The sequence below is a fragment of the Mobula birostris genome, chromosome 1 (genome assembly GCF_030028105.1).
Source record: "Mobula birostris isolate sMobBir1 chromosome 1, sMobBir1.hap1, whole genome shotgun sequence".
Taxonomy (NCBI): Eukaryota; Metazoa; Chordata; class Chondrichthyes; order Myliobatiformes; family Myliobatidae; genus Mobula; species Mobula birostris.
This window is the reverse complement of record NC_092370.1, coordinates 180,787,385-180,813,791: the sequence shown is the minus strand read 5'-3', so window position 1 is coordinate 180,813,791 and position 26,407 is coordinate 180,787,385. Positions and strand designations below refer to the sequence as shown.

Below are 26,407 nucleotides of genomic sequence, written 5' to 3'. Positions count from 1 at the left end.
TGAATGAAACTCTGTCGCAGGAAAGTGGCATTCATCATCAGGGACCTCCACCACCCAGGACATGCTTTCTTCTCACTGCTGCCAGCAAGGAGGAGGAACAAAAGCCTCAAGACTCACACCACCAGGTTCAGGAAGTTATTACCACTCAACAATCAGGCTCTTGAACCAACCGGGGTAACTTCACTCACTTCATTTGCCCCATCATTTCAATATTTATTGCGTATTTATTTATATTATTGTTTCTTCCTTTTGCATTTGCACAGTTTGTTGTCTTCTGTACACTGGTTGAATGCCCTAGTTGGAAGGCCGTTCATCGATTCTGATATAGTTATTATTCTATAGATTTGTTGTGCATGTCCACACAAAAATAAATCTCAGGGTTGTATATGGTGACATATATGTACAATAATGATAAAATTTACTTTGAACTTTGAAGTGGTTAAGAATTGAAATCTCCTTTCCAATAAAAAACATGCAAGCTTATAATTAACAACCTATTTAGTGGAAAGTCTCAACTCTCAAATATACAATTTCATTAACAAATCATTAAATCAATATGTCAAGCTAGCATCCTCCTGTGTCCTGCAGTTTTTAGTTTGCGCATTCGGTAACTTGGTACTAACTTAATTAAACTTAACCCTGACATAAGCAAAAGGAAATGAAGGGTTAATATAACTAATATCCTGAACTAACAAATTAGAGTCATAGAGTCATTGAAGAGTGCACCACAGAAACAGGGCCTTCTAGTCTGTGCCAAGCTATTTAAACTGCCTACTCCCATCCACCTGCACAGGGACAAAATGTCCTTTAGGAATTTCAATACAACTTGTGGACCTGAAAGCAATTACACTGGAGTGTACAAGTAAAGATAAAGTACTTAGCAGGGGAAAATTTAATTATGAAGACTTGGTGCATGGCACTGATGTGTGTACTTTTCAATGCACTGTTGTGAATCAGCTGATCAGTAAAAACTGCTCTGAACTGCGTAAAACGTTGTGACAATCAGCAACAGCCTTTTTGGATTTCATCAGAACCTTTAACTTTATGGCTCAGCATATCCCATACCTCTACTCTCAGACTGGAAGGTTGACCCTGGTTAGATAAAGACTACTGAAGTGCAGATTAGGAACAGCATCAGATAAACCCCAAAAATCAGGTCTTAACCTAGCAAGCTGGTAAACTGAGAACTAGTCACATGCTAAACAGCAGAGACAGAATACAATAAATGCAGCTAAGCAATCCTGCCAGCAGTAGATTAAAGCTCTGGCCACCTGCCACAACCAGTCATGAATGTTGCTCAACAATTATTCAACAATATGGAAAATTGCCCATGATTACAAAAATAGAACAATTCCAAACTAGCTGATTATCATTCAGCCCACTCTCAAATCATCAGAGCAATGGAAGGTGATGTTGACAGTGCTATCAAGTGGCATTCACTCAGATCAGAAACCTATTTTTTATATATATAAGGAGTGCTGGGCTGCAAACCTCACAGCCTCGGTCAAAATGTGAAAATGAATTCTAAAACTGAGGGAAAGTGATCACTCACGGTGTTAAATCAGCATCAAGAAGATGTTTCTGGAAACACTAAAGTCAATGGGTATCAATAGGAAAACACTCCAATGTTTGGAGCCATACCTCCACAAACAGCTGTGGTTGTTGAAGGTCAATCATCCAACCCCAGGACATTACTCTCGGAATTCATTAGGGTATTATTCAAGACCCAAATGCCTTTAGCTGGTACATCAACAACCTTCCCTCTAACATTAGGTCAAAAGTGCAGACATTTGCCAGTAATTGTGTAATGTTCACTTCCATTCACAACTCCAACAAATGAATTAATAAATGCAATCGCACCGCAAGACACAGACATCATTCAGGTATAGGCTGATAAATAACAGGTATCAGTTGCACCATGTTAAGTGCAAAGCAGTGACCAGTTTAAACAAGAGATCTAGCAACTTGAACTTGGCATTCAATCACATTATCATTGCCAAAATGGCCATATCAAAACATTGGGATCACAGTGGGGAGAAACTCAACAGACCAGCTACATAAATACTGTGGTTACAATAGCCGGTCAGAGGTTGTATATCCTGTGGAGCAAGCTTCATCATCTAACATACCAGAAGTTCATCCACAATCCACAAAATACATTGGTATGCTCTTCACTCCCTTGCTTCAGTGCACCTTCAACAATTCTCATGATGTCAAAACTATCCAGAACAAAGTGGTCCATTTGATAGGTACACCATCAACAACGTTAAATGTTCACTCTTTCCATCTTCATGGCTGATGTGTGTGTCATCAATAAGTGTATCACAGTTACTTGCCCGAGAACCCTCCCTGGAGCACCTCCCACATCTGCACTTATACCACAAAGGAGGATAAGGCACCTGATGTAAGTGTGCTCTTATCATCTGCAAGTGGCTATTCAGGTCGCACACTGTACTGACCTGAAAACACATAATAACTTCTTCATTGTGGGCTTGTCTAAGTCTTGGAACTCCTTATTAAGTAACACATGACCAGAAACACTATAGCAGCTCAAGAAGATAGCTTACTGTCAATTCAGGGGATGGGTACAGGTTTTCCCCTGCCATCCGAAGGTAGCGCATTCCTACGAAATGGTTCGTAAGCCGGAATGTCGTAAAGTGAAGAAGCAATTACCATTTATTTATATGAGAAAATTTGTGAGTGTTCCCAGACCCAAAAATAATCTACCAAATAACACATAAAACCTAAAATAACAGTGATATATAGTAAAAGCAGGAATGATATGATAAATACACAGCCTATATAAAGTAGAAATACTTTTCTACAATCATTGCCTGCACTGTTCTCTGTGGCGAAAATCTCACACAAGCGCTGTTGGCAAAAACACGCCCTCCAGCAACCTTTAAGCTAAGAAGCGGCCAAATCATACCAAATAACACGTAAAAATACACAGCCGATATAAAGTAGAAATAATGTATGTACAGTGCAGTATCACTTACGGGAATTGGGAAGACAACGTCGAGCACACTGATGATGGTGTGTAAGGTTGAGTCGTCGGAGGTTGGGGTGGTGCAGTGGTCCCCACCCTCCGGGCAGCAAACCGATACCGATCCGCGAAGCATGCAGGGGTACAGTGGTAGCCAGGACGCACCCAGCACATCTTTAAGAGAAAAAGCTGAAATAAACATGTTAATTAATTAGGTGCTGCCCGGCACGTAAATGGCGGCCCAGATCAGAGGCCATTGCCGATTGCATCGCCTCTGATCCACACTGACAATTACATGCTGGGTGGCACCTAATTAATTAACATGTTTATTTCAGCTTTTTTCTTAAAGATGTGCTGTGTGCCTCCCGGCTACCGCTGCATCGTCCGCGAATCGGTATCTATCTGTCCACGGCCCAAAGGTTGGGGTGGTGGGACACTGGGGTGTCGTCTGTTTCCATTAGGGTAGGCAGGTCATCTTCTCCTATGTCTGCCTGCCTCGATGTCGAAGGTCGAGGTTTGTCGTCTGCTGTGGCTGATGTGAAAGGCTTGAAAAACAATAGTATGCTTGACTGCTGAGCCTCGCGCATTTTTCTGTCATACAGTTCTTTGTAAGCACTTAAACCATCTTGCAAATATGCCCTAAACCGACGAACCCTTTCAAAATTAAAGTCGTACTTTATCATTGCAACGAAAATCTCACGCAGTTGCTTCACGTTCAGTTCCTGGACAACTTCACTTTCGGTCCGTTTGCCACTGTATTCGGTTTCCACTGTTATCCTTTCCTCTTCCAATTGCATCAGCTCTTCATATATCAGTTCTTGGTCATGAGATGCCAAAACCTCTTCAACATCACCTTCGTCAACTTCCACAAGCTAAACTCACTTTGTCCTTACTTCGTTCACCACGATCGAAACGCTTAATTATGTCTAGTTTTACGCTAAGTGTAACACCCTTACAAGCTCTTTCAGGCTTTTCCGATACCTTAGAACTCATCTTGCTAACGGCTGCTCACAGGCACGTGTTTAAGCAATGCCGGCTAGAATGCCGTTCCGAATCCGGGGGACTGCGGCTGCTCGGGGCGCACGCTGCCTTTTTTCGTAACAGTGAAAACACCTTCTGTTAGTGAAAACAGTTAACTAATGTAGGTCTTTCGTAACAGTGAGGTTTCGTAAAGCAAACGTTCGAAAAGTGGGTGACAGCTGTAATACATACTTGTCTTGCCAGGAATACCCACATTGACTGAATGAATAAAAATAAATCAAGGGGAGGTCATTGAGAAACCATTTGCTATTCACTTTACACTGGAAAATTTCACATTCATGCACAGAATAACTTATGTCTGAGTTTGCTTTTATTTGTCATGTCAAGTAGCTAATGCCACTAAACTATGAGATTTACATAGAGTGACCTCAAATTGTTAGGTAATTTGGCTATGAAGTACACTTCACAAGTGCTGTGAGATCAGATTCTGATTTAGATTCATATTTATTTATCACGTGTACATCAAAACATAGTGAAATGCATCATTTGCATTAACAACTAAAACACAGAGTTATATACTGGGAGCAGCCCGCAAATGTTGCTACACATTCTAGCACCAACATACCATGCCTACAATGCTCGGCATAACTACGCAGAGCACAACAAATCAATAAGCAACAAAAAAACCCAGCAAAACAATCCCTTTTCTTCCTTTTCTCCAATACACTTCACTGTCACTGCAACAAAACTCAATTCAGGTTGGAATTTAAAGCATTTCGGCAGCCTCATCCATTTCATTTATAATACAAATGTAACAATATACTGTAATTGTTTCACTGCAACGCTGAATTTTAAATCATTGTACCAGACTGTAGAAGCAGTTTTATAGTACAATGAGGCACAACAGGTCATGAATTGCCCAAGCTAGTCTCAGATCAGTATTTGAAAAAATTGCATAAACTTTTTTAATGGAGGAAGCCTTTCAGCCCACTATGGCTATGTTGGTTGAGAAAGAATTTCCCAATAAAATCCCATTTCCATCTTTTGACCCATACATCACCTTGCAGGTCATTACTCTTCAAGACTACATCCAAGTACTTCTTTAAGACATAGTAATGGCTTCTGCCTCCAACTACTTCCAAGCCATGAGTTCCAGGCCACACCTAATCCCTGGATCAGAATTTTTCCCTCACCTCCACTAATCCTTCTACCAATTACTTTAAATCTGTTTTCCATGGTTTAATCCCTTTTCTGAGCAAAACAGGTCCTTCACCTTCTGTGGGTTCAACATCACTTACATTAACTGAGAAGAAAAAAACAGCCTCAGCCTTCTTATCTCCTTTCACAAAAAAAATCCATTCCCAATAAAAACCTGTAAATATATACTGCTTCAACTCCAATGCATTTGCAAATATCATCTGGTGTATGTCAAATATGTAAAGCAGCAGTTTTTTAAAAATGTTTAACATGTTGCATTTTGATTACGTTGATATACTGGATCAAATAAAGTGTAACACAACATTAGACTATTTGCAAATCAAATGCAACTTCAAGATAAAATACTCTTGGCCATAAACACAAAATAGAAAAGATGTCAAATCAGCATTTATAAAAGAAGAACAGCAGTAGACTATCTAGCCCCTCTAGCTAATTCCACATTAAATATAATGACAGATTTGTGATCTAACTCCCAAAAGACATCCTTACCCTAGATTTCAAGTTTAAAATGAACAAGTGATCTAGCTCATTGCCACCTGTAAAAGAGATTACCAAATTTCTACCACCCTGAATATGTAAAATTTCTCTAAACTTTACAATTGAAAGGCTTGAGTCTAAGTTTTAGACTTTGATCTCTGGTCCTAAAACTCCACAGAGAGCAAGGATAGATTCTTTCAATCTACCCTACCAGTTGTCATTAACATTTCAAATTATCTCTTAATTTTCTGAATTCCAAAAGATATATATTTACTTTCTGTACTCTCCTTGTAATTTAAACCTCAGAGTGCAACTATCATTCCATACATGTAAGCTGAATTGCTTCCTAGGACAACATATCATTGAGATTTGGTATCCAAACCTGCTCACAATATTCCAAGGTTGGACTAATCAGGGTGCTGCTAAGCTGTAGCTATACTTATATCTGACTTACACATTTTTTTGATAATTTTTGTATCTGCCCTTGACATTTTAATAAATTATGCACCTGGAGCAAGTCTCTTTGGATTTCCAGCGCTTCTAGCAAAAATTAAATATAATTTTTAGAAAGCATTCTGCCTGTCCTCTTTAAATCTTAGATTTGCTTACACTGACACTACATAATCTATAATATATCTTTGTAATTTAATGACACTGCCTACAATAGCTTCAATATCATCTTGGTATTTGAAACTTGAATGCCTGGCCTCCTACCCCATCATCTAAGTCATTTAAAAACAAAGTTCAGAGTTCAGAGTAAACTTATTACCAAAGTACATATATGTCACCATATACAACCCTGAGTTCCAGTTTCTTGCAGGTATTCACAGTAAATACAAGAAACAAAATAAAATCAATGAAACTCTGCCCTCCCCCTCCCCCAAACAGGATGGACAAATAACTAGTGTGCATAAGACAACAAGCTGTGCAAATACAAAAAAAGAAATAATAATAATGAATAAGCAATAAATATCAAGAACATGAGATAAAGACTCCTTGAAAGTGAGTCCATAGGTTGGGGGGGGGGGGGGACAGTTTAATGACTGAGCAACTGAAGTTGTGTGAAGTAATCCCTTTTGGTTCAAGAGCCTGATTGTTGAGGGGTAATAACTGCTCCTGAACCTGGTAGTGTGGGCCCCAAGGCTCTTGTACCTTCTTCCTGATTGCAGCAGTGAGAAGAGAGCATGACCAGGATGATGAATATCCTCGCCACTAGATGCAGCACATTTATTGTGGGATTCTCTCAGATCTGCTGTTGATTTGAATAGCTACCCTCTATCCCAACTCTACCACTCTATCAATTCTCTAGGCAGGTTAATAACTTGCTTTCAATTCCATGAGTTTTAACTTTAACTAACACTCGTCAGTATTAAACCTGGTACTTGCACTGAAATGAATCTGTTTCTAGACCAAATACGTATAATATACATTTATTCAGATACTACTTTTCTTCACAAGAGAAAGCTAGGATTATGAAATGTGCTAGTTTTAATCAATAGGAAAAAATATTGTACATTCAAAGTATCCTTGTAATTACCTTGATCTGTTTCAAAAGATGATAGAGGTCTTCCACTTCATCGCCTTCATATTCTGTGTAGTCTCTTCCAATTGATAAAGAGCTCCCTTTGATAGTGTGTCGATACAGTGGGAGGCCAGTAGCTTCTGAATACAGATCCATAGCTTCATGTCCCACTGTCTGATACATGTAACTGTCAAGCTCATCTGCAGAAATAATCATTCAATAAAATTGCTATATAAGGAAAAAATGGTCAATGAATTTTGCTGATATGTGTACTCCTTTTTATATAATTGAAAGCAACATGTTATGATATTGTTGAAGCAAATGTGGTATTTAGAATTTAATGCAAGAAAATAAACCCTTTGTTTATAAAATGTAAAATGGAGTCAAGGAGGCCAGATGCCGGTCATTCTGTGGCATGTGACTAATTTCCTAAAATAAAGCTACAATTTAGTAAAATCCTGATTAGACCAAACCTGTAATGCTGTGAGCAATTTAATCCAAGGAAACAAACCCTTCATTATTCAATAATTGGGCTACAAATACTTAAATTTCAAATCTCGCAAGCAGCTAATATCAGTAACAGTAGCTGTCTATCTTCAATATCTTGAGGGTCATCACTGACCAGAGAGTCAATTGAAACATTAATACTGCAGGTACAAGAACAAGTGAAAAGCTGATCAGCTTGCTGTTCCCTCTGAACATCCTGTTGCCTTTCATCCATCTATGAACAGCAAGTGAGGAGTGCAATCAGATACCGTCTGCTTGCCTAGATGAATGAGCCTTCATCACATCTTCCATCATCACTGGACCTAAATCCTTGAACTGTTTCTCAATAGGGCTCAACAATTCAAGAAAGTTGAATTATCAAGGCCATTAAGGAATAGACAATAAATTCCAGCATTGCCAGTGATGTCCATAACCCTCAGAATGACGCATTCTCTGCTTTTATTTCAGATTTTCAGCACGATTATTTTTATAAACAACTTGCAACAGTATTTCTTCACAAATTTGGTCCATATCCTCTGCAGTCTCACATGGATCTACCTCTCCATATTTCCCACTTACATAACGTCTGTCAGCAATATTGTGTGGAAAAAAATTGGATTCCATATGCATAAACAACATTCACCTTAATCTGCCACAACATACCTTTACAATCCACTGTCTCTGACACTTCCCACTGCATGCCCAATATAACATATTTGATATATTGATAGCAGGCCAATTCTAGACAATGACAGTACTTCAAAGTTAGTGCTTAGGTGTGATATTAGCATCTGGGAACATTGGTGATGAATCTTAAAGTGTAACTTCTCATTAAACACAGTGCCCATATTTAAGAATAAAGTGCAAAACTTCAAATGTCCACATATTTAAGCCTGATCCATAAAGGAACCAGTTTGTTTACTTGGGAGAACAGTGCATATCAAACTGGAAAGTATATATCTGTTTCACTTTACTAGCTGCAAGGTCAGTCCACATTGATAAAGGTTGACTATCTGATACATTCATGGAAAAGGCTTACCTTTATGATTGGCAGGTCTTAAATTAGCTAAAGCCACCACTTCATGTCCAGCCGCCACACACTGCATCATATTGTAACAGCTGTCCTTTCCACCACTATGAAGAAAAATTAAAATCAATTCAGTTTCATCAAATCTACAGCTAAGCCACTCTTCCATCATCATCACTATATATTCAAATACAAGCTAAAGCAGTTCAGCATAATAGCAAAAATATTTAGAACTTCGTTTCATTTCTGTTAAACTTTTATGATATAGTAAGCACACCCAAGAATTAAAAAAATGTCTGTACAGCAAGATTAAAATAATAAAAATTAAGAAGCTTCAGAAAAGTGTAATCAAATAAGTATCAGTCATAGTCAAAGGTGGAAGATGCTAACGCATTACTCTACGAAATAAAAATGCATTTAAATAAACTCAAAGGTCGATTTTAATCTAAACACCAGAAAACCCAGGTAAAATGTGATGTTTTCAAAGAATTACAATGATGGATACAAGAGGGAATGGAGGGAATAAGGGAACCGAACTTTAAAATAAGCCTTTTACATTTTAAGGGATCACTTGGATCAGTAATTATTCAGCAAAATGGACTTGCTCATTATTGAAAGAACATTAGCAGTAGAATTTTGGAGGCTTAAATTTATGGCATCCGATGCTTGAGAGGGTGGCAAGGAAAGCTTTGGAAACATTCACTGATGCTGACAAACGCATTGCTGTAGGCTTACGCAGCAGACTGGCTGAAGACCGTTTCAGGAAAAAGGTGAGTTGAAGCAAGGCAAAATTGTTATTGTAAAGGAGGTGAAAGTACATAATCCTTTTGATAGATACAGATTATGAACTAAAGTCAGGATCAAATTGAATTTTGAATTATCAAAAAAATTAGCTCACGGTGAGACTGTGGCTGGAATGGCAATTGCAGAATATGGCAAAGACCAGTCTGCCATTGTTTGACTGGCCCACACTAAAGCTCCATATGAAATAGATACTGTATGTGCAGACTGACAACACTGTTGGATGAAAGCTAAACCCACACCTACTATGACTTTATTAAATGCCAATACTGTATAGAAATAAGGAACAATCATGACTAGATCTACAGCCAACCTACATAAGTAGAAAAGGACAGGAGAAATCATTAGTAGAAGGTAACTAAGTTGAACAGTTAACTAATAATAAAAATTAAAACCCAAACACAATTGGCAGAGTATGGCATTGTCCACCACATGAAAGATATTGGCCAGACCATTAATATGAAGACTTTGATTAAAGCAGCCTGTGTACTCTGTAAGCATCACACAAGCAATTTATTCACCCTGGTGTATATAACAATCAGATAATCTGAGTTTCAATATAGCATCAGGGGAAAGAGCCTTATTAGATAATGAAGTGAATTCAGATTTGAGAAGTAGTATGAGAACTTCAGAAAACCAGGGAAAATTTGAGATAGAACTGTATTTCAGTACGTATAATGTGTCTGACGTTGCTATCATTGAAGAAAGTTGAAAATGAGGACAGTGGCCTCATGAGGCAACATTTATAATATTACCCAATGTAGACACCAGGAAGGGAACTTGGGTAGACACCAGCTTAATGAAGTAGCCTCTCATGGTCAGAGTGCACTTCAAGAGGCTCCGAGAAAAGAACAGGAATTAGGAAAATATGCACGATGAGAGTTTTGGGAAGTTAAGAAATGTAGAAAATCATCAATTAATACGGCTTTATCAGTTCCTTGTACAAAAAGATGAATGAGAGTGGGAGAGCTGGCTGTGAAAAGGGGTCAAATGCTCATTTAGCTTTCCACAAAAACTGGAAAGGCACTTTGCTCAGTGCATTTCAGAAGAAAGCCTGGTAAAGTCCTCACAGTGAACTGGTCACATCTGGAAATTTCACAATGAAAATGTGAAAGATAACTACAGAGAATGCTCATTACTGCTTCTGGCATGGAGATGTTAATTACCTGACTAGAGCGATTACTCTCATTTTGATCAGAAGGAATGAATGAGACAGGATTTTCAAGTTTACTGAGTTTGTAGAGTATTGTGTTTAACCTCTCTTTGAGTGCTTGGCCAACACACCCTGTCTCAACTGTCCTGGTTTCTCTTTTTCTCTCTCCCCTTAATTCCTGTCCTCCAATATTTCTGTTGAACTTTATTTATTTATCCATTCTTCTTTCAGATCTCTGATTTTATTACTTTTGGTCATACTCCCTCTCTGTTGTTTCTCTCGGTATCTTTTACTTCCCTCTCTCTCTCGTCTATTTCACTCTCACTGTCCTTAAACCCACAATAATTTTCTTTCTGCTCTTTCGCACTCCTTTCTCATTCACTTCCTCCTCTTCCTGCCTTCCCTCTCTCGCTTGTTCAAATACCCCTCCTCTCTTCTGTCTTCACTTTCTATCCGTCCTTCTCTCCTTGCCGCCTTCTATCCTCTCCCTCGCTGCCGGTCCAGCCGCTAGAGGACCCCGTACCGAAGACCCCGGTCCTATCGCCCGAGCAGCGCCTGAACCCAATGCAACGCCTGACACCTTCACCGTGCCGCCGCAAATATCATCGCCGGTCACCAAAGGCAGAAGCCGAATCCTACAGACTCAGCGAACCGCTGCCCTACGTGTTTCAGACAATCTGTGTGAACGTAATTAACGATGCCGGGAGCCGACCATAAAGTGCAATAAATCCGCCATGCCATTCTGAAATAAGGGTGGGGTTTGATGCGTTGCGTCACCGTCCGGGTTCACTGAATGTCTGCAGTAAGCTTTGTTTGGGTTCTGTATATATAAAAACAAGAAATCTGGGGCTATATTGTGTTTCTGACAGATCAGGATCAGAAAGATAGCCATGGTTGTTCTCCCAAATCCTTATGCAGGGGTTCTTGCAAGTTCAAAAGCCATTAATGTGTGCAACCTCCTCAGAATTAATGGGAGATTTTTTAAGTAATTTTTTTTGTCCCTGGGCTAGATTTTCAAGAAAAAAATAATTTTTACAAAAATAAATACAGTAGTTTTAAAAGTAAGAAGTAACTAAGCTTTTTTTTTCCCAGTGTGCTTCATAAATAATATTTTTTAAATTTTTAATCTAGTTAAAAACTTGAATGTGCCAGGATTTCAGTATTTTGGGCTTGTCTCCTACTCTATAACTTTGTCTTCAAACTAAAGTAACAATAAGTATTAAATTCATGAAACTTTTAGTTTGTATTTTCTCACAAGAACTTTTGAAACTAATGTCAAGTTTGTGTAGGTATTTTAATTCATATATTTTTTTAATGACAGAACCGCTGCTACCAGCAAGCAACACATTTTAGAGACCAATCAAGTTTTTTCAGACAGCTGCTTCTGTGGTTGCCATGGAAATGAGAAGTGACAGGGGAGCATGTGGCTGTAATTTTGATGTCCAAAATGTGAGTAATTTAAAGATTTGCATCTCCTGATCTAAGAGTATGTTTGGTACATATCATTACCAAATGAGTTACTATTTGTTTTAACTGAAAAATAAATAGCTTCTCTTTATTTCTGTATATTTAACTTGCATTTACAAGCTAGCTATCTAGTCAAGGTAACAAGTGCCAGACTACAATCTGTTTGAAATTTGAACTGATGATTATTCCAGGGTTGTGGAGAGTTAGGCAGATGTTTTGTAAGCATTATTTTTTTTTTAACAAGACTAGACAATGCCTAGTTTAGCAGGATTCCCTATGTTCATATTTCATGTTGAATGGTTTTAACAAAGTTCTCTAGCCACCGGCCATAAAAACTTTAATCTCTTGTGAAATTTTGATAAATATTGCAGACTGTAAGGATGTGTTTCTAATTGTAAATGTTGCTTCTTCTAGTTGGACAGATATTTTATCACTGTTAATAAACTAAAACCATTGTCAATGTCAAAAATATTTTGTCATTACCATCATAGTGCATATTTTGATGGGAAATAAACATTTTTTTTTAGTAATTTTGGTCTGAACTAATTTGCTGGAGTCAAGTGCTTTGATACCAAAATCAGCATTCTGTTGAAAAGAGATAAAATTCCAATAGTCTAATTAGTAAACAAATGTTCCATTGTTTAGCCAAGGAAAATGTTTACAGGCTTAAGAAAATGTCTCAAAAATATATTCTGAAAGTACTTAAAAATTAGTGTAAAATGAATTTATTAAAGGGCATGGTTTTTACTTGCAGGATTGACTTTGAAATCTTTGTCATTGCATTTTAAGTTAAATTCCGTATTTTGATGATGTGCTGGTAAGGACTCTCATCTGTGAAATCTCTGCAAAAATGCCTTAAAATTTGAAAGTTCTCTTAAAGGTTCATCAATGTCAAGATCCGGTCTTCATTCCTGAGCCTAAAATAAAGGTTATAACATAAACAAAACAGAGTTTCAGGAAATTACATTTTTCAGAATTCCAGGTAGTCAGAAGTGCCCCTAATTGAAGAATCACCCTAATGCCGTAGAGTTCAATGGCATAATTAGAATTCCCTGTGTCTTTCGTATACAGTCTGTGGGTGATGTGCAAAGGGAGATCTGTTTCATTGAAATATACACTATACAGGCATTAATTTCCACTGCTGTGTAATAGTTAAAAGGAGTGTAAGAAGGAGATAGTAAACATAAACCCAAGATACTGTAGATTATAAACACATGAGATTCTGCAGATGCTGGAAATCCAGAGTAACACACACAAAATGCTGGAGGAACTTTGTAGGTCAAGCAGGATCTATGGAGAGGAATAAAGAGTCAGTTTTTCGGGCCAGTGCTCTTCATCAGGCCTTGATCTCGGCTTGAAACATTGACTCTTTATTCCTCTCCATAGATCCTGCTTGACCTGCAAAGTTCCTCCAGCATTTTGTGTGTGATATTCTGGATTTAGAAGGTTAAGAGCTTTAAATTCCCTGGAATGATCATCATAATAACATGACCTGGTCTTGAATGCCACAGCCAAGAAAGCTCATCAGCACCTCTACTTCCTCAGGAGAACCTCATCTTCGTCAATACTTACCTATCCCATTGATACAGCTTTCTGGATGCATAACAGCTTGGTATGGCAACTGCTCTGCACATGACCGCAAGAAACTTAGAGAGTTGTGGACACTGCTCAGCACGTCACGGAAGCCAGCCTCCCCTCCATAGTCTGCCTCAGTAAAACAGTCAGCATAATCAAAGACCCCACTCATCCTGGACATTCTGTCTTCATCCCCCTTCCATATTGCAGAAGATGCAAAAGCCTGAAAGCACATACCACTAGGTTAAAGAACAGCTTCTGCTCCAATGTTATAAAATTATTGAATGGTAACTCCATTTTAGAGCTACACCCAATTAAGTGTAAAATCTAAAAAATTAATTGGGTTTAGATGTTAGAGTTGGCTGTCTTTCTTCAATTGGCAGATAAATGTTGAACTCCTTTTATCCTGCTCTAATGATTAAATTACCTAAATTGGAGCACTTGCCCAATTTTTATGCTTGCATGGAAGTCCCTTTGTAATTTTAACTACCTTTTCCCTTTGATCATAAATACCCCAGTGACTTGGTAGACAGAACTCTTGAGAGTAATTCTGAACGGAATTGAAAATTTGCTGTGTTCTTCATGGTACATGAAGAAATCCCTTCTGATTCTTCAGTTATGGCTTGACAATGCTACAATTACTTTTAAAGTTTCTGTGTGAAAGATAACCAAATCTTTTTTGATAATTTTGTAGGTTACAACAGGTGCTGGAAAAATGAGTTGCTTCTTTACATCAGTGATGAGAAGGATAACCCATTCAATAGTGACAGTATACACTGTTTCACTGTGCAAACTAGGTTTATAAGACAGCATAATAGATTCCTTTTATAACTAATGTTCAGCCCATCCATAGGAGGTGGACTGCATATCACTACATTACATGCAAGTGACTTGTCAACAAAAATAGACCCACATGACTGTAACATTCTACTGTCATTAGTTTCAAGTACCTAGAACTCTGTTAGCTACAACAATCTAAACTCACTTTCATTCTTTTTGCTCCTCTTTTGTTATTCATGATGAGTTTTCAATTCAATTTGTCCCATGATGTGAATATTAAAGTTCTAAATTCAAAGTAATTTTATTGTCAAAGTACATACAATATATGTCATCCTGAGATTTATTTTTTTGTGGGCATTCACAGTAAATACAATGAAACACCGTAGAATCAGGGAAAACCCGTACACAGCAAGGCTGACAAAAGATAACAACGTGTGCAAATACAAAAAAGATAGTAATAAAAAATAAATAAGCAATAAATATTGAGAAAGTGAGATGAAGAGTCCTTGAAAGTGAGTCCATAGGTTGTGGGAACAGTTCATTGTTGGGGTGACTGAAGTTATCCCCTCTGGTTCAAGAGCCTGATGGTTGTGGGGTAATAACTATTCATGAACCTGGTGGTGTGGGTCCTAAGGCTCCTGTACCACCTTCCTGATGACAGCAGTGAGACGAAAGCACTGCCTGGATGGTGGGGGTCCTGAAACAGTCCTCTTTATAGATGTATTCAGTGGTGCGGAGGGCTTTACCTGTCATGAACTGGACTGTATCCACTACTTTTTGTAAGCTTTTCCGTTCAAGTGCATTGGTGCTTCCATATCAGGCTATGATGTAATAAGTCAGTATACTCTCTACCGTGCATCTATAGGAGCTTGTCAAAGTTGTAGATGACATACTGAATCTTCACAAAATTCTAAGAAAGTAGAGGCACTACTGTGCTTTCTTCGTTATGGCACTTGCATTCCAGACCCAGGGCAGCTCCTCTGAAGTGATAACGCCAAGAAAATTAAAGTTGCTGACTCTCTCTATTGATGATCCCTTGATGAGGTCTGGCTCGTAATCCTCCAGTTTCCTCCTCCTGTAGTCAATAATTCGCTCCTTGGTCTTGCTGACATTGAGTAAGAGGTTGTTGATATTGCACCATTCAGCCAGATTTTCAATCTCCCTCCTATATACTGATTATACAACAGTTGCCAGTTTGACTCCCAAAGTGTCAAACAGATTTTCTATTTTAAAAATCTTCCAAATTGACATCACAAGTACTTTGGAAGTGGTTGAAAGATTAAGTTAACAAACATTTACATATTCTTTCCACAGTGTTTCCAGTTCTTTTATCACTAATAGGACTTCTTTTACCACAGATCATCATTTATGTCAAAGTAAAATAATTACACAATCCTGCCCAAACCTTCAACCACAAAACACCAACTCTTAATCCTACATTGATACTGTTAGTGTGCAGCCAAGACCAGTGTCTCCCGTGATTTGCTTCATGATAATGAAATAAACAATTCATTTCCATATTTTGAATTATAAATTGACTGATTTGTAGTTTCTTTCACCAATAATAATGGCTACCAGCAACCCAGAACACAAGAGAAATTGGCTGGATCTTTGATCAATGGTGAAGCATTGGTGTTCTTCACTGACCTTCAAGAAAATTGCTTGCAAAGATTCAGGAACATCTGTTGCTTTGATTTCACTTTTCTTGATGTTCTTTGCTTCCAAGCGCTGATGCTTGAGAGCCCTGGAATCAATGGACAGAGTTATCATCAAGTTGGCTGAGTAGCCAATTATAATTTTCAGCAAATATTTCAAATACTTTCCAGAATGCTTAAACTACAGGCATAAAATTTAGGAATAAACTGAAACAATAAAAAATATTAAATAGGAATATATTATTTTTAAAACCTTAGAATTTTAAAATATTAATGCAAGAAAATTAGTTTACATGCACATGAACTTGATAATAACTGGTATGATGAAAAACAAATGATTTTGGCTTTGTGGATTCATCACATTGAGGAGGCATTTTACAGCAAAAATATCTGAAATATCTAAAATTTATTTCCTTCCCTTGGTTCCTTGGTGTAGGAGCTGGAACAGATGAACTTCCGTGTTTAATTGTGCACATGTTCTCGAGAATTTGCTGTCAGGTTGTAAAGGTTTATGCTGAGCTTCAATAGCCCCTTGGTAGGACAGAAATTCTAGAAATCTGTAATCTGAATTTGACCTTATTCAGCACTCTTGTGTGGTTATTATGGTTCAATTACAGAAATAATATTTATATTATCTGGATATCACGTCTGCACACATTACCCCCCCCAGTGTGCTTGTGTATTTCATCACATTTTATTTGCATATAATTCAAATATTTATATTATGTGGCAAATGGTTCTGTAAGCTCTGAATGTATCCATAATTAACTAACAAAATACTGGGCCAGTTATGTTTTCTAATTCAAGAAACACGGAAAAGAAAAAGAAAAACACAGGAGCTAGGCGATGCATGTTTACTAAGTTTCTCTTTAGTGAGACACTTGTATATTGCATGTTGGCATGATGATGTGTGCCATTCACATAATTTTACATACAGTATAACCCAGAATGAATTATGTAAACAACAATGAATGCTTAATCAAACGCTATACTTGCAATATTGCTTAAATTTTACTGAAATATTAAATACACAACAGGGCCAAAACATAACAAAGAGTGGGAGCAGATCCATCTTTTTCCAAGCAGCAGGCAGTGCTGAGTGCAGTTGGGCTTTAGTCAGTACCAGGAAGTAATCAATTCACAAGGCATACAGTATCAATAATTTAGATGAGGGAATTATATGTAATATATCCATGTTTGTGGACAAATCTGCATGGTAGACTTGTCCACAGACTGGATCTATTACATCTATCTAGCTTGTTCAGGTTGTTTTTGTACAGGGGAAGTCAGGAACACAGTGCAGATCAAATGCCAGCATATATTACCCACTGTTTTGTTGTTGAACTCAGCACTATGAATTGTGCTGAGCTGAAAGGCTGGGTAACCTTCACATTTTGCCCCTCAGCCACCTGCCAGATGTGACTGTGTTAAGAAGCATTGCTCCATTTATTCGGACTGAAAAGTTAAGTGCAGGTAATTGGTTTGATCTTTTTTTACAACTGAATGCTAATAGAAACAGTTTCCACCCTTTATCTCTTGAAGTACCTACCCAGAAGAACATTATTCATCTTCTTGGATATATCCTATGATTGAACGAGAGCTGCTCTCTTTGGTTGAGAATTCCACAATTATACCGCTCAGGATGAAGACATTTCTCCTTATGCCCCCTCTGCATGCTTTACCCACTTATCCCAGCACTCTGAGTCCCTTGCCAGGTCTTCCTCTATCACTGGGAAAATTCTTTTTCCATCTAGTCTGTCCAGTCTTCAAAGAATTTTGCAGGTTTCTTTGAGATCAGCTCTCATTCTTCTAATGCCTACCTCATTGACCCCATTCCTCTATATATGTCAGTTCTGCCTTCCTGGTAATTACTCTGTTGTAAGAACATTCTTCCTCCGAGAAGGAGATCCAATCTGCACCAAATACTTCAGAGACTGTCTTACCAAGGCCCTGTACAAATGCAGTTAGTTATTCCTGCTCCTGTACTCAAACCCTCTCGCCATGAATGGGTAACATGCTGTTTGCCTTTTTAACAACCTGCTCCAGCTGCATGATTTCTTTCAGCGTTCGGTGCAGTAGACCACACGTAGCATCACTCCCTTCCTAATCTATTGCTATTTGGATAAAAATCATCCCTCCTGCTTTTGCCACCAAAGTGAATAATCTCCCATGTAAGACAAACATGAGGAAATGTAGATGCTGGTCATCCAAAGCAACACACCAAAATGCTGGTGGAACTCGGCAGACCAGACAGCATCTATGGCAATGTAAAAGCAGATGACGTTTTGGGCTGAGACACTTCATCAGGTTTATCTCACAGGTACCCACTTTATACTGCATCTGTAATGCATCTATCCACTTCCTTAACCTGTCCAAATATACTGGGAGTATCGCTGTATCTCATCACAGCTCACACAGTTTGCACTGCCAGCAGACTTTGTGTCATGTGCAAACTTAGATGTATTACATTTGATTCCGTCGTCTAATTAATTGATTTTATATTATGAACTGATGACTTCTTGGCACTGACCAGAGTGGTACTCAGCTTGACACTGCTCAGAAAAAAAGACTGATTTACTGCTGCTCTTTGTTTTCTATATGCTCATTCATGTCCATGTCCATCTCTCTTCTGGAGGACTTTATAAAAACCCTTCTCAAAGTCCAAATATACCATACTCACCCATTCTGTGTGTTATATCCCAAAATAAGTCTACTAGTATAACTTCTCTATGATTCTTGTTTTCTTACTCCATTTTTTTTAAATAGTGGAGTTACAGTGACTACTCTCTGATCCATTGCATGAAAATAAGTTCACCAGCTCCTGAAATGAAGCAGTGATAGAAATTCACCATGCCTAAAATCTCCTGTAGTTTTTTAGTAATGAAGGGCAATAGGAAATCCATAATAGCCTCTACTTTTCACGGGAGGTGTTTTGCACTTCCTGCGGAGATGCGATGGCCGAGAAAATCAATGGTTGACAACCCAAACTGGCGTTTAGCTGGGTTAATAATACTGTTGTTGTGTCTTTATATTTGAAAATCAATAAAAAGATTATAAAAGAAAGAAAAAGGGTTAATAATCAACCAATGTTGGCTTAAGCTCTCAAAAAGTGTGCAGAGATGAGATATGTGTTCAGATTTGGATGCACTGGTGACAAGTATCTCATCAGGGCAAACAAAAAGAAAATCTAAGTCTTTAATACAGAGTTCATCAGCCTTTAGAAAGTCTGTACTACATTTTTCAGCCCAAATGGCAAGCACAGAAACTCAGAAGACAAACGGGATTATCACTGCTCTTTTGGGAATGTCCTCTGAGCACACAGGTGCCTGATAGTAGCCCCTAATTAGATTGACTTTGGGAAAAATTAACTTTCCAGTTAAATATGCCGATAAGTCTTGAATGTGAAGGATTAGGTAATGATCGGGGTGTTGGCCTTGTTAAGGCGTTGGTAATTGCCACATGGGTGGCAACCACCATTCGACTTAGGGACCATATGGAGGGGCGAAACCTACGGGCCATTCAACTGGCATACAATGCCAAGTTTTTCCATGTTGGCAAACTCAACCTTCACGGTTGCCATCTTTTCTGGGTCCACGCAAGCAGGCATGGACTGGCGGGACAGTTGTGGGAATGTGGTGCTCAATCCCATATTTTGTGACTGTAGTGGAGAATGTGGGCTTGGTGAGGTCTGGGAATTCGCCCAGCAGTCAATCAAACTTACATGCAGTGGTACATGTGCTTGACAGAGTTGTTGTGGGGAACTTACTGGGAGCGGGGTAATGACCCAAAGTCCTTGACATCTACAGAGCGGGAGTTCGTAAGTTATCTAATAGTCCTTGGACACACAGGAAATCTGCATCCAGCAGAGGTCCAGCCACTTTAGCCAGGACGAAGTCCTATATGTAGTATCGCCCACTGAAGCAGAATGTCACCCGTTGTAACCCAGAAGTCTAGATCCTGCTGCCTTTGATGGCCGCCAGTGATGTTTTGTTGGTCTTTGCCTTCTCATCAATAGGCGATGCTGGCAGCACAGTCACTTGAGCACCCATTTCACATAGGAAGCACCGCCCTGAAAGGGTGTCGGTAATGAACAGTAGATGACCCTGGCAGCTGGACCCATGGTGTTCACAGACCTTTGATGTCTTGATGCGCTGACACTGTCGAATCTGCAAGGCGGTTGGCACTTTCTAGCATTCCTACCAAAACGGAGGAAGGGAGGGGAATGTTGACTCAGACCATGAGAGGCCTGCGTCGGGCATTTTTATGCCTTACAAGGCGTAGATTGGAAGTCTGTGTGGGGCGCCACTCCTCGCACAGACACTAGAGCAATGTGTGGTTAAGTGCCTTGCTTAAGGACACGCTACCACAGCTGAGGCTCGAACTAGCAACCTTCAGATCACTAGACGAACACCTTAACCACTTGGCTACGTGCCCAACACTACCAAAATGAGCGTAGTAAAAACACAGGCTCGAAGTCATCTGTTTCACAGCACAGCTGTCCTTATGGTGGGGGCTTTGCTGACCGGGCCTATAGAGGCAGTGAAAGGACTGTAGCCTATTAGCCATTTTATCAAGCTCCCTATAGTCCTTCATGTATGCATTAGTGAGGACTATGCAAACTTGATCAGGCATTTGCTGCTTGAAGAGATCTCTAAAAATGAAATAAGGAGAAATAGCATGTGGTCCTTTAGCTCCGAAGGCCTGGCATCACCGAGGTCAGGCAAGGAGAGCAACCGTTTGGTGTGCTCAGACTCTGATAATCCAAAAGTCTGTTGAAGGTGAGTTTTTAGTGATCAGTATTTATCATGTTCAGACGGGTGTTCTAGTACATTCACCACACTGGCAGCCGTGGTGTTGGTTGCGATGCTTCCACATAGAAATATTTGGTGTTGTCAGCGGAGATTTCTCGCAGCACAAATTGGGCCTTGGCTTGTACAAAGTAAGCGACAGCATTTTGCTCCCAAACCTCCAGCAGTTTCAAAGCAACTGTGTTGGCCGCGATGTTCAGTAACTCTGGAATCATCCCAGATGTTGAGATCACCAATGTAGGTTTTCGCAAATAAAAATAGCAGAGGTATTTTATGCTTAAGAAAAACCATAATAACTCATTTATTGTACTCCAAACACTGAATACAAAGCATGATTAAAGTACTTTACATAATCACATAATTATGGTCAGACCAGCCTTTTAAAATGAACCCCAACTCAATGTCAGTGGTTGTGAATAACGTACATTTCCACCAATTATGTTACCCTACAATAGTAGGCCCACAGTGCTCAGCAGAACAACACAAAATACAATAGGCAGCAAAACAACAACAGCAAAACAAACTCCATTCCACTCTCCCACACACATAAACAGCCCTCAAACCCCAAGATAGGCGATCTTTTTCAGCCAGCAGTCTCTAATGGATTCAGATTTGGACTCGGACATGCAGTCATTGGGCTTTTGATGACCCCAGAGGTTTGCTAACCTGGAGGCCCTGGAGAATGGACCTTTACTTCCAGACTTACAATTCAAACTCCAGCTCTTGATGCCTCGACTCCAGGAACACCAGGCCTCAAGTACTAGACTCACCAATGACAGGACCCCACACACTAGGCCTCGAACTCCAGTCTCACCAATTTGCAAACTCATTTTCTCTAGAGAGAAAGGAAAGCACTGTTACTTTCAAATTTTACCAGGATTTGTTAATTTATGCTTTGGCCTCCAATCTAAATACATTGCTAAATATTTGCTTTTCCATTTTTTCACCATTTAAAAGAAAATCTGGGTAGGTTTCACTTCAAGTATTTATTCTTCTAAAAAATTTAACTTCGTTGAGTTTCTTACAGCTTTCGTCAAGGCTTGGGATCTTTATTGCCTTTCACCAAATCTTCAATATTTCTTGAAATCAAGGTGCTAAGATCTGCATCAGATGTTCTAGTGACCCTAAACCAATCATCTGCTTGAAAACAGGATATTTATCAGTTCATCATTGTCCCATGTCTTTAACAAAGTTATTTTTTTCCTTCGGCAATTGATAAACTTGTTAAAATTTGATTACAAATATGGTGGATACTGGTTAATTGGGTCATTGGTTAATCAGGGAAACTTATTTGGGACATCCCTTAAAGAACAAAAAGTAATTGAGAAACTTGCTGGGAATCCCTTCAGTTATTTGGGACACTATGTCGCTTAATTGGGGCAGGAGACTGTTTCTGAACAAGTTCTAACTAATATTAGTCATGGGCACTTGTGTGGCTGTTAGGTACTACACTGTGCTTGGAGTGAACAGTTTTTAAATAATATCAGTTGCGTGTGTTTGTGTTCAAAGGATTGATTATTGTCACTGATAATTGGTGAGAAATAAGCAGTAAGACAAATTAGAACTTTTTTGCTCACTGCAGTTACAAGCATTTAGACTTGGAGATACCAGAAACGGCCGGGAGTGAAAGTGAAAAGATTTCACTACCTCACCAAGTTAGGATGGTATCAACAATCATCTTGAATGTTACAATGAAAATGAATATTTGGAGGATGTAGTTGTCAATAGCATTATGTGAAAGCAACCCATTATCTGCACTAGGTGTCTGCGCTTATTTTGTTCATTGCATACACTGGATAAATTCCTCCATCAAAATTATTGGGAACAAATACACTGTAGTACTATTGGTTGTGTTCTGATTTGTTCAGTATTTCATTTAAATACATAATTTGTTACAGTTTGTCTTTTTTTCTATTTTTTAACCATTTCCATGAAACTTTGGCTAATTGGAGCCGCCACTTAATTAAGCCAAAAATGTACTGGCCCCGACGTGTCCTAATTAACCAGAATTTTTGTACTAATATAGTTAAGACCTTTCTCATTTATGAAAGTAACTTAGCATCTACTAACACAGAAATATACACCAATAGGAAAAATAATCTTGTGCTTCTACCTGTTCATTTATGTTGATATCAAACAAATTAGATTAGATTGGATTAGATTATGAGGACACACAGTCCTCTTTTATTGTCATTTAGTAATGCATGTATTAAGAAATGATACAATATTCCTCCGGTGTGATATCACAGAAACACAGGACAGACCAAGACTGAAAAACTAACAAAAACCACATAATTATAACATATAGTTACAACAGTGCAACAATACCATAACTTGATGAAGAACAGGCCATGGCACAGTAAAAAAAAAGCTCAAAGTCTCTTGAAAGTCCCGCATCTCACGCACACAGGAGAAGGAAGAAAACTCTCCCTGCCGTGTCCAACCACAGTCCGACTTTGAGTTGTCCGAAAATTTCTAGCTCTGATCAGCCCTCCGACACCGAGTACTGAGCACCATCTCTATTCGAACGCTTCGACCTCAGCCACAGTCGCCAGCAGCAGGCAAAGCTGGGGTTTTTGGGGCCTTCCCTCTGGAGATTCTCAGTCGCACAGTAGCAGTGGCAGCGAACCATACATTTCAGAAATTTCTCCAGATGTTCCTCTGCTTTTCACGTCTGTCTTCATCAAATCAGAATTGTGCACGGCGTCCTACTTACAGATACGATAACTTTTCATTGGAGAGCTGCGCGTACTGCCATCTTCTCCTCCTGCCTCAAGTAAGTTATGCTTCAAGTAAAGCAGGCATTCACATCCAGGAAGTCTATGTGGATTTTAGTGAGACACGGGAGTTAAATTTTGGAGTGGAGCCAATTTCTCCATAGCCTGAATTGACTTACATTTTCAGTCCAGATAGTATGGCAGTTTCTGATGCTCAACACCACTGCCATATTTACTTTACAACTATTAAAAGAGCCTTTGAAAGGCAGAGAAACCTGAATATTTTTTATCTAGACATCAGTTTTCCTGGTATTCCAAAATTTTCATATTTAATTTGAGAAGTTACTGTGGTATACTTAAATTGTCAGAGGATGAAACATTCTGGTCTCGCATTTGTCCTTGGTTCCCAATTTAGTATGCAAAGTTATAGAGAAGTAAGGGTTTATTAAGGGAATGTTCTTGCTTCTATTCCTGAAGGATGAAGGAAAATAAGGTGTCGAAATCATTGCCTTCCTATAATACAACTGCAGGATTTACCTTGCACTGCTATTTACCTTGCACTAGCAAAACTTCAGTTAATCCCAAAATACTTTAGAGCCAATTGTCTTTTATAAAATATCACTATATTGTATATGTTGGAAAATTCAAGGCATTTAATCAATTTAATGAACAATATTGAGTCCTTTCATGATATTGGATGTTTTAGTGGAAAAACTTGCAGCATGGGCAACTGCTGGTCTTCCATACAACCTTGCCCAGGCCTGCGCCCTGGAGAGTGAAGACTTCCCAGGTGCAGATCCATGGTCTTGCAAGACTAACAGATGCTTTTACTGTATTATTATTATTATTATAGTGGAAAAAAATATCCAGTGGTTAGCAAAAATAAATAAGCAATAAGCCTGATGCTTAAAACTCTGATCCAGATGAGATTAAAAAAAAAGATCGGAGTATATTGCGGTAGAGTTAATACCTGTTATTGAATTCTTTGCAAGGAAAGACAGATTGGAAAGAATTATGGTTGTCATCAGTGAAAATTGATGGAAAGTATGCATGTCTAGGATAATGGGTGAAAGCAGAACTCACTGTGTTTAAAAGTCTTGACCAGCACTGCCTACCAAGATTTAGGCCTAATTTTGCTCTAATATTTTATGGCCTTAATTACAAATGAACAGGAAACAATTAATGAAATATTGAAAGACCCTGGTTTTGTATTCCATTAATGGCATCATCACTGAGAGAAATGAAATGGTTGTAAAATTCTTAAGAATTGTTGAAATGAAAATTGCTGATTGTCCATAAGTTGCACTGGAATATTCCTGTTATACATCATAATGATGATTTTGTTTTGTTTACGCTAGCCTTTTAGATGAAGTGCAGCTATGACTGGCTTGTATGGGCAATAAAAATGTGTCCCTCCAAAATTTCTCTCTGTGCTCGTCTACAGCAGAAAAAAGCGCAGTGCTGAAAGGCAGTGGAACTGAGGCAATGAATCAAGAATGGGAGACATAAACAGCTGAACATATCTCTATGTAACCTTGGCCTCCCTAAAAGGAGCCTGAGAATAAGAAGGCCAACTTCCACAGTTGCATAAACAATTCTTCTGGTGTAAAAACAGCAAACTTTGAGCTGTTTAGTAGATGACAGGTATTAACATTTCAACAGTGGTGGCATGCATGAATGAAATGAAAAGACAGAAAGGCATCTAATATTCCCGTTCCCTAAAATGTTGTAAATAGTTTGTTTGTTTATATGTTTGGGAAATGTGGGAAGATCTCAATCACTGTTATAATTCTCCTCAATCCCTATTGGATTTGATTTCGCTTGTGGAATGATGCAAGGCTACATGCATTTGATTTTCTTTTAACAGATCTATTTAAAACTGTAATCATTGAGGCATATCTTACAGTATTTGGAAGCACTTGTATTCTGGTTTCTGAGACATGGGAAATGACTTGTATTTCAATTTCAACTTCTTGCTGGCTGAAATTCACTCCCTTCCCTGTACGTGAACTTGAACTTTTCCTGTCAGTTCTCCTGTGGGTCTGAAATGTGTTTCTCTTCCATTAATATACCATAGTGACTTGCAGCATTGAGTCCATCGTCCCGCTTATTCGAGAGAGCGATACCATGCTGAATATGTACACTTCTGTAAGTGTTCACACCAGTGCTAAATTTGTCAGGCATATTATTCAGGCATTAGACTAAAGGGGACATTAGTATTCAAACATATGTACATGAGGGGCCTGTTTGAAACACCTTAATAAAACTGGATGGTGATGAATTTCTGCAGGGTTTTCTTCAGTGGATCTTCCAGCCCTCAACAAAATGTGAGCTGGATTTCAATGCAAAGCCTGGGCTTCAATATTCTGCCATTAGACTTTGTCCTGTCAAGGCCATGTGGTTGCTGATTTGTCATGGCCACTCCAAATTAATAGAAATGTTCTGAAGCATCATTCCTCAAAACTCCATCTCATTGTGTTATATTTTGCAACTTCTAAACATTTTACTAATTCAAAGGAAGATGTGGGGAGTCAAAATGTGGGTGTAATTTTGTCTTTACTTTAAGCAAGGCATCCACATATCATGTGGTAGCAATATGACATATGTAATTAATATATTCTCACATATAACCCACAATGAATTCTTTAAATGAACAAGAACACGTAATCAAACAATATATACACAAGATTACTCAGATATTATTGAAATATTAAATACACAACACATGGGGCTGACTAAGGAGGGAAATTTGAC

General features: G+C 38.6%; 1 protein-coding gene and 1 long non-coding RNA gene across 5 annotated transcripts in view; one reads left to right on the top strand and one right to left on the bottom strand.

Annotated features, from left to right (window-relative positions):
- The window catches only part of dph6 (diphthamine biosynthesis 6), a 280,799-nt gene extending 269,624 nt beyond the window's left edge, over positions 1-11,175 (bottom strand). For all 4 annotated transcript variants that reach the window (XM_072266984.1, XM_072267000.1, XM_072266992.1 and 1 more), the window contains exons 1-3: positions 10,665-11,175; positions 8,710-8,804; positions 7,200-7,384 (exon numbers count right to left, since the gene is read on the bottom strand). In XM_072266984.1, the coding sequence (XP_072123085.1) occupies positions 7,200-7,384; positions 8,710-8,804; positions 10,665-10,687 (303 nt within the window). In that variant the 5' untranslated portion in view covers positions 10,688-11,175. The remainder of the gene's footprint in view (positions 1-7,199; positions 7,385-8,709; positions 8,805-10,664) is intronic.
- Positions 11,176-11,234: 59 nt separating this feature from the next.
- Positions 11,235-26,407, top strand: part of LOC140202150 (uncharacterized) — an 89,620-nt gene continuing 74,447 nt past the window's right edge. The window contains exons 1-2 of the long non-coding RNA XR_011887014.1: positions 11,235-11,453; positions 11,973-12,100. This is a non-coding gene — a long non-coding RNA (uncharacterized lncRNA). The remainder of the gene's footprint in view (positions 11,454-11,972; positions 12,101-26,407) is intronic.